General features: G+C 41.7%; 1 protein-coding gene across 1 annotated transcript in view; it reads right to left on the reverse strand.

Moving 5' to 3' along the window:
- The window catches only part of notch3 (notch receptor 3), a 27,595-nt gene extending 21,032 nt beyond the window's left edge, over positions 1–6,563 (reverse strand). Inside the window, exons 1-2 of the mRNA XM_080510990.1 lie at positions 6,318–6,563; positions 5,420–5,486 (exon numbers count right to left, since the gene is read on the reverse strand). Of these exons, the coding sequence (XP_080367116.1) occupies positions 5,420–5,486; positions 6,318–6,378 (128 nt within the window). The 5' untranslated portion in view covers positions 6,379–6,563. The remainder of the gene's footprint in view (positions 1–5,419; positions 5,487–6,317) is intronic.
- Positions 6,564–9,006: the final 2,443 nt, after the last annotated feature.

Raw genomic sequence — 9,006 nt, forward strand, 5'->3', positions numbered from 1 at the left:
AGAAGAGCCAAGATCATCAACATGGAAAATCTGTCTTCACAGTCATTTGACATACTCTTGATAAGCAGACAAGAATCTGACTGAATGTTTGGGACAGCTGTTAGTGAATCCGTCCTGCTACCGATAGCCTCTCAATGGTCAGATCTACTTGTAAAATGATATAAATACAAAATTCCTAAGAAATGCCAGACATTTCCTTGGCAGTGGAGACTGCAATGACAAGCTGCACCAGCAGAATAAAAATGTAGTCCAGTTGCTATGCGCTGAGTAATAAGTCGATGAGAAGAGCTCATCAGATATTCAGTTTTTAATACTTTATACATTATCTGTATAAATTAGCCCCTAGTGTCAGTTTTAGAGGAGTACAAACTCACATTTTTCAAATAGCAAAGCTTTTGCCCATAACCACATTGCATGGATCCCAGGGTCGAGGTCTTTCAAAGCATTCTCTACTGAACTTAACCACAAAACCCCACCCAACCACCTAAACCGAACCAGATTTCTGTAAAACTTTGGAATTGAAAAGGCTACATCCTTAGCATGAAACATCGTCGACATCTGCCAGTGTTTTGTTGCAATTAAGACTTTACAAAAAACACAACGTGACAAAAGATATTTTTAACTTACGAATAGCTTGCAGCGCTATTCAATCGATGGCAAACATTTTATGCAGTGTGAACTTGAGGTACTAAAATATTGTGACAACATCTGATAAACCACATCTCACATAGAACGTTGTTTACAAAAACTGTCAAGCAACCCGAAGGTGATCAACCCCTCCTCTCAGATATGTACAGTTCCCAAAGACTTTGCAAAAGTTCTTAATAAAGCATATGAGAATGTATATGTCATCTCAATCTCTCTCACACCCAAAGTAATACCAGCGATTGTGTGAAGTAAATATATTCATGAAAAATTAAGATTATGAAAATATCATTCGTTAACAAAAAGCAAAACATTTTCCAAATCAGGCAATATGGATTCATCCTGTGAGCATCTGAAAGAGAAGGGAAGACAGGAAATCTTGTTGGCACTAGGCAGGCATCACTTTTTCCAAACGGACCTGCATGACTGTTTCTTCAGAAGTCATTGTCTCTCCGAAAGAGCAAAGAGTCATGGATTGAAACCTCAGAGCCAAACTTATCCCCGTAAGATGTTGCAGACGTACATCAACACACACATATTCCAGCCGGATGTTCTGTTGCCAACTCTCAATAACGTTAAAACTGTAATAATTGTTTCTCAGTGAGTGGCGTGTGTGGGAGTGTGAAAGTTTCCTTTTCTGCTTCCCACATTCAACTTCAAAGTTATGAATGATGAAGTCAAACAAGCACGTTAGCCTAGAAGGGAGTCTGGAAAAAAAAGAGATGCAACGTGAAAACACATGCGAGCATGGAGGCTTGACTACATGGCGTAAGCTTCTTAAGCTTCTGTGATAGGGCAGGATGTGCGTAGCAGGGAGGTCAGGAGGCACCACTTCCTTTGACGGGGCCTGGGAACCACGACTCCCAGGCTTTAACTGTGACCCAGTGAGGAGAAGAAGGGACCACAAACCTAAATCTTCATCTCTAAAGTGGTGTAAACTTTCTCAAAGATAGCACACATCTCACTGTGGAGGTGAAGGCGGCCCAACCAACCCAGTTGGGTTTGCTGTGCGTATGTGTTTCTGGACAATGGCTCCATCAGCCTGTCAAGACAGCATGAGTGATGTGTGCTATATGTTCTCTCACAAAATTGCAAAGTAACTAATTGCAGATCAAACAAGTCATTCCAGACATCCAATCGCCAGTGAGCCTGGGCTGACAGTATTGTTATAAAGGCATTCCTGAAGGGGCTAACAGGGTGAATGGATAGGAGCAGAGACAATAACCTGAAAGCACCAGAGGGAGAGGAAGAGTCTTACTAAGCATTCCTTTCTAATCCACCATAAAGATGCGAAAGAAACACAAGCCCTGAGGTGCCCTGGACTAAGCCAACAATATAATCTGTCTGTTTGCCATGGTCTGTCTGCAAATATGTGATTTGGCATGTGTGCTTATTGTTCCTCAATAATGAATGTTAACCTGCGCTTGAAAGTTGTGCAGAACAACTTGTAGATACTCAATCAGAAAAGTTTGGTATTTGAATATTTCAAAATTTAAAATAAAGCAAAATAGATTTCCTTCAGTGCAGGATTTGTCTGTGTCTTTTTTTTTCCCAAACGAGAAAAGAAGTGGGCAGAAAATAGACTGATAATACACTCCACACTGGCCGGGAGGCCTGCTCCCGCTCAAAGTCAAAGATGTCCTCTTTTATCATGTTTAAAGAGGCTGGGAGTAGCTACAGGGTCAAAACATAACACCCACAATTCAAATGCTTAGTCTGCTACTGAAGCCAAGGGAAAGCCATTTATAATATGACGTGGCCCACTGGACTCATTCATGAGTTGTGGACAGCAGGGAAAACTCACATTTATTTCAATTCATCTCAGACGATCTCAGAGGAAAGAAGTGGCTGTAATCTGTGATCCGCCACTGTGCTGGATGACAGAGGATGAGCAGGGACAACGCGACGGGAGAGAAAGAGCAGACCTGGTAGCCGCCGCACTGTGAGAGAGGCAACATGTGCTGGAGGGACTGTGGGCTACCGGCTTCATTCCTCCACAAGCTTGTCTCTCACAGTATGGGGGCGACTGACTGCTCAATGGCAGCACCTGGCCCTATGCTTTCCTTTTGTCAAGATCTGACTTCACTGGATTACCATCACAACATCCACCAGCTGTCCTATACGCAGCCCCTCCAACCCACCCCGCCGCCCACTCCTCCTCTCCCTCCTACCCAGCCTGCTTCGACCCATTCCCTACCCCCAGTCCGATGCTTCCAGCTGGATCCTCTCTGAATGACACCCTCTCAATCTGCCTAATTATCTCTCCTCTGGCCACGCCACCGTGGCCCTCTCCATGCAGAGTATTCTGCTCACAGGGCGGAGCCGAGGGGGCCAAAGGCTCTTCAACTGGACTTCCTGACTGCTCACCTAGAGGAGTGCACTTTCTATGACACCAGCAGCCCTTCACTGTCAAGTTCAAAACTCTTGGTCAAAGCAAGATCACGAGGAGAGAAGTACACCAGACTATGTAGACAAAAGTTGCCATTGCTTTTTAACATTGTATATCAATGATCAAGTAGCACTTTTAAGAAATGCCACATAAAACATACAAACAACTGTTTGGGTGAAGAATAAATGATACAGTGGCGTTTCACCATCATCCAACGACTAACTTCAATTCATAGTTATTCTTTTTTTCTTTTAATGTCCCTGTTTTGTATTCAGGAATTAAAAATGGATACCTGTAAATACCTTCATTATTTTAGCAGTACTTCATGAAAGGTGCACATATGCACTCATATTACATCTTATTTGCCCGCCTTCATAGTTGCAGTCATCACCATTGTTAATAGTACTTTAGGAGCAGAGTCATGGAGCTCTCCCATTCAAAAAGTCATGAAGAAGTAAATAAAACCCTCTGCATGTCGAAACTGCAGTGTATTATGGAAATTATGTGCCAAAAAGCCTGAGGATACTTTGGTACCTGGGACACTTACAATGTTACCTGTCATATAACCACTAATACTGTCACTGGAAATTTGAATAACCCTATAGCTGGAGAATAAGCATGAAATCTATACTCCGGAAATGTGTGCTTTTGTGGAACAGGTGTGCCTTCTAGCTAGATTGTTTTCTACAAGTTTCAGATTTGTTTTCTTCAATGCAGCGAAATGTTTTTGGATGGGCAGTTTGTTTTTGTCTCCTGTGTATTTCCCTCACCCTACTGTGGCCCTTATTCTCTCCCTCCCAACTCTCTATTCGATAGTGCCGGGTTACAGCCAGGTATCTGGTAGAAGAAAGGATCTTTTCTGCTGTTTTGGATCTCCTGTTTCTGTCAGCTCCCAGGGGAAGGGGTGGGGAGGTTCCACTACTCATTGGACTGGTCTGACCACTCTCATACGGCCACGCTCCGCTCCACTGCTCGGCCCCGGTATGGGACTCTGTCTTCACTGTGTTGTATGACATTTGATGGCCTTCTCCATAATAAAACCACTGCCTTTGCTCTTTATCTGCTTCTTTTTCTTGGCACTGAGCCAGGCATGTGCCCAACTATGGCACACTGGATTGGACATATGTACATATATACGCACAGAGCAAATACAACTAGGAACAAAAGTGGTGTTTGAATAGAAAGACAACAAATTCCCATGTGATAACACTCAAGCCAGATAAGAACTATGCAAAACATTGGTAGTGTTTTGTTAATTACGACTCACAGTAGGGAATGTGCATAATCACAAAGCAAGTCGTGCTAAAAAAACTAAAATAGAATGGATAAAATTATGCAACTAAGTTTTACAAGAACAATTCACCTGGAGCAAATGATTGAAGGCACGTAGGGGGTGGTTACTTGTTTCATGTGCAGTTAAGTTAAACATTTGCTCGTATAAAGGCTACTACTGATGCAAAGACTTTGCAGAATCGAAAACCAAATAATTTCAATAAATACACGCATTTGTGCATCAACGTGCAGGCAGGATATATTTACAGTATTGGCACAACTTTCAACAGTTAAACTGCCTGCACTCACCACTGAGAATAAAACATTTATTGATTTGGAGAGAAGCAGCTGGCACCCAAAGGGTTTTGTTCTGTAGCTCACTGTATCTCCTCCATCTAAAATACAGGCATGTTTCCTCAAGTAAAGGGTTTTTTTTTTTTTAAAGAGGGCAAATGACCCCAAGGCAAGACACTGTAGGCTATTTAACTTGAGCATTGTAATGAGTTCCCACACAACAACCCCCCCCCCCCCCCCCCCTACCAGTTTGGGAAAAAGAAACAAAAGCCTTATCATGGTGAGAGATGCAAGAGGCTCAAAATGGCAGACACAGTCGATGAACAAAGACAAGTCATCAAAAATGTTTTTCATAGCTTTGAAATGAATATGAACTGAATTAAGAAAAAAAAATAGAACAATGACTGTAAAAAAACGGAAAGACTGAAACAGAGTGCAGTCAAGAGCTGTGATTTAGGCAAGACAAAGTTATTTTCTTTTTTTTCTTTTTTAACAGGTGCAAAGCCATGGCTGTGGCAGCAAAAACAGTTTGAAGCGTGTTGATACTCATCTCTACAGGACTAATCAGCCTGTCGGGTCTTTCACCATTTTATTACCACAATATAAATTAACAGACAACATGATGTAATCATTACACATTTACTACACTGAAGATAAACGAGAATCTAGTGAAAATAAGCCCCTGGAACCCACATGAAAAACAATACTGTATTAAATACTAAAAAATTTCACCCAAAAATTGAGTTTTGCAAGTGTTACGACAGAAAGACTTTGCAGAAAGGAACGTGTGGTTTAATCCTGGTACATCTTTGAACTTACGTGCATCGAGACTCTGAGCATGTCCCTCCATTTTCACACGGTCTGTACTTATCCAGGCAACGGAACCCTGTGGGAATTCAACAATTGTTAGAAAACCATAAAATCACTGGAATTTACCACTTAAACTATGAAGACTGAAAACCCCCCAACATGAAATAGATTACAGGCAACGTTTTTAAATCACTTTCTGCAAATAATGATCTAAATCCTCAAAAGAACATGACTTATGTCAACTGACTGATAGTGATGTCTAGATAACAGAGCATGTTGCAGACACACCCGCATGTTTGTTGTTTACTTTGTCGAGGTCAGATAAACTTTTGTGTTTCCTCGATAAAGACGCAGGCTGACGTTATCACACACAGTAAATCATCCTACCTGACAGTCCAAAACCAAATATTTAAAACAGCAGAAATCAATACGTTTAATGATTACTTTTATTATATTTATCTTTAGTTCTTATTCTGTTTAAATAATCGTTTAAGGGTTTACGCATGTGAGTTAGCTCAGTGTCATCGCACCTTTCCCACAAAATAAAAACAATAACTCAGTCAACGGGTTTTATTTTCTGTTATTGTCAGATTCATCCTTAGTTACTGTTGTAATGATGCTCCTATAATAACACGGGACGCACGGATTCTTCCACTATCTTCTGTTACGGTTCAATGACTCCATCTCTTTGAGAAAGTTAGACATAATATCTTTACATTGCCGGAGTTTTGCCTCTAAGCGACTAAATATTGAGAAGATATGCGTGGATGGGGAAGAAAACGTGATGCACAAATTAAACCCCCTGATCGTGACTTTTAATTTGAGTCGGTGGGTCTGTCCGGACATGTCCATGCGTCCGTGTGGATGAGCTGCATGTGGACAGAGCAGAACGCACAGTGGGACTCACCTTCACTAATGTGTATAAACAATAAGCATGAGAAAATAATCCATAGAATATTCCCTTCCATTGCGGTGGAAAAACAATTTCCAGCGTTTCAAGTTGGTCTTTTAGTAGGAATACATCCTTTGTTGAGTTCACGTGGAAATGAAGGCTCCAAAATCGATGGGGATTTTGTCATAAAGTCAGCCGTGAAGCGCAGTGTTACGTCCCAATCCCGTATTATCCTCCGCAGCTCGGCCACGGCTGCTGTGATTCTCCTCTCGCCTCCTAAAACTTTTGAAAAACTTTTTCTTCCCGATCAGTCCCAGCGTCTGCTTTTACTCCGCCTTCCAGCTCTCTCCCTCCCTTTCTCTATCCAGCGACCCCAACTCTCTCTCTCTCTCTCTCTCTCACACACACACACACACACACACACACACACACACACACACACACACACACACACACACACACACACACACACACACACACACACACACACACACACACAGACGGAGAGAGAGAGAGAGAGAGAGAAAGAGAGAGAGAATGGATATTACATATATGTTGTTCATTACTCCAGCATGTTAAAGTAGTTTGAACAGTTATTTTAAGTGAACACGAGAAAAGAACCAGCGTTTGTGTGTCCCCATGCGTTCTCCACAGACCACCTGTGGCTCTGCAAGCAGTACAGGTGGTATGGTAGCCCAGAAGGGTCAATGCAACTGCAATAACCACAACACAAATGCAGAGGCCACAACCGAATCCAACCCACAACTTGCATGCAGGGGATCTGAAGAACAGGTTCTGTTTCTGGTGACAATATTTTGATTACAGGAGATTTATAAGAAAGCCTGTTCTTCCAACAGCTGCACACGTCCATTGTGGCTTTTGCTATTGTCTTCTGTTTTCTGCAGCTGCATTGATGGTTTAAGGGCCACTCTAAGAAAGCTTTAAAGAAACACTTACTGAAACAAAAATACATATAGATTTTTAAATCCACAACTCATTTGTCAGAGTGACACATTCAACAACTGCAATTTCCAATTAATACTAATGTGTGATCCCTTTAAGCAAAACATAATGACAGAAGAACCTGGGAGTTCTACTGAGTGCAATATCAAGTGCAACAATGCAGGGTAAAAAAAACCAAACCTAATAATTAGGCACTTGTGCAAGAAATTACTTTCATTTGTTTGAATTCATGTTAAACAGTAACAAAAACTACTCTATAACTCCAAAAAAGTTATATCTGTACGATGGTAGCAGGCTGGAGTTTGTCCAATCCAGCACAGCCTACTTGTTTGTTTGTGTGTTTACACTTGATGGATTGCAGATAAGAGAGTGAATTGTGTTTACATGGCAGCCGAGAGCCAGACAGTAGGCATTCCTGTTACCAGCGTGGCCCGTGGTCTGAATCGCAGTCTTGCTCTCTCAATTCAGCCAGCATCTCCTCAGTGGACTGGATTTCTACAGCATATAGTACCTCGGTTGTTCTGTGGCACAGAGCGGAGCCGGTCGCTTACAGAGACAATAGCCTTGATTTGAATCATAAAAGCAGCCCGGCATTATGACACAGTTTCTCTCTGCAGGGGAGGGCAGCGCACTAATATTCAAGCACACCGCCCCTGCACCAACATCTCCCCCTCTCCATCGCCACTCTTGGTCCTGGCCTTGAATAAATTACAAGCATGGGTAGGGCCATGAATGTAGCAGGCTGGTTTGGAGTGAGGTTCGTTAGTGCATGTGACGTCATCTATAGGGGTCAGTGAAAAGAGCTTGTTAGGCCTCACAAACACCTGCCTCATTTGGCACCCACCGAGTGACGAAAGTTGGGCTGCACAAAGTTTTCAATGGCTGGATTCAGCTTTTTGTTCAGCGTGATTACTTAGTCCTATATTCCTAGTTAGCGCTTGTAAATGACTGCTGCTGAGATAAAATAAAGATGTCAATCATAGGATATTAATACAGACGATGTGTTCCCGACTGTGACACCAGCAGAAAGTGCAAGCTCGATAGAAATGCATCAAAGCTACGTTATTTATGTATATTTCAAGCATGTGGAATAAGCTGTGTTTTTCTGTTTACATCCTGCCGAGAGATATGTCTTTCATCTTGGGATTGTCGTCTCAAGTCATCATAGCTGTTGTTGGCAGTATTTTGACTGGCTTATAGTTGGAGGGGGTCCCAAGGAGAGGTTTTTCATCGAGCTCAATGTCAGGCAGTTGTATTTACAGCATCTTGATATGTGTATACTCAGAGCCCAGAAATGCCTCATGCACACAATTCCTCTGAAAAACAGAAAGCCTTGATCATTCCTTTGAAAATGCAGGCAACATGTCTAACAGTACACAGTAAAACATAAAATTTCAATGAAACTGCAGTGTCACAAAACAATTCCCTGAAGGATAAATGCACATTAACTCGAGGACAGCAGATATATATTCTTGAAAAGATTAACATTGTGCAATTAGTTGTATGGAATCTGAATTTTATTTGGTTTGTCATTTAAAAAAGAAATCATTTTAGATAAGTTTTCTTTTTTATTATTATTAATGCTATTTTCAACCCCCCCCCCCCCCCCACACACACACACACACTTTCTTCCACAGTGTCTCTGTGTCAAGACTTCCTGAAGCCAAATGTGAAAGCAAACTTTTGAAAGGTTCACAAAATTCTCAAATTTCCCCAATCACAAGTTAAGTTGTTTGAGAAG

This window comes from Blennius ocellaris, assembly GCF_963422515.1.
Source record: "Blennius ocellaris genome assembly, chromosome: 16".
Lineage (NCBI taxonomy): Eukaryota > Metazoa > Chordata > Actinopteri > Blenniiformes > Blenniidae > Blennius > Blennius ocellaris.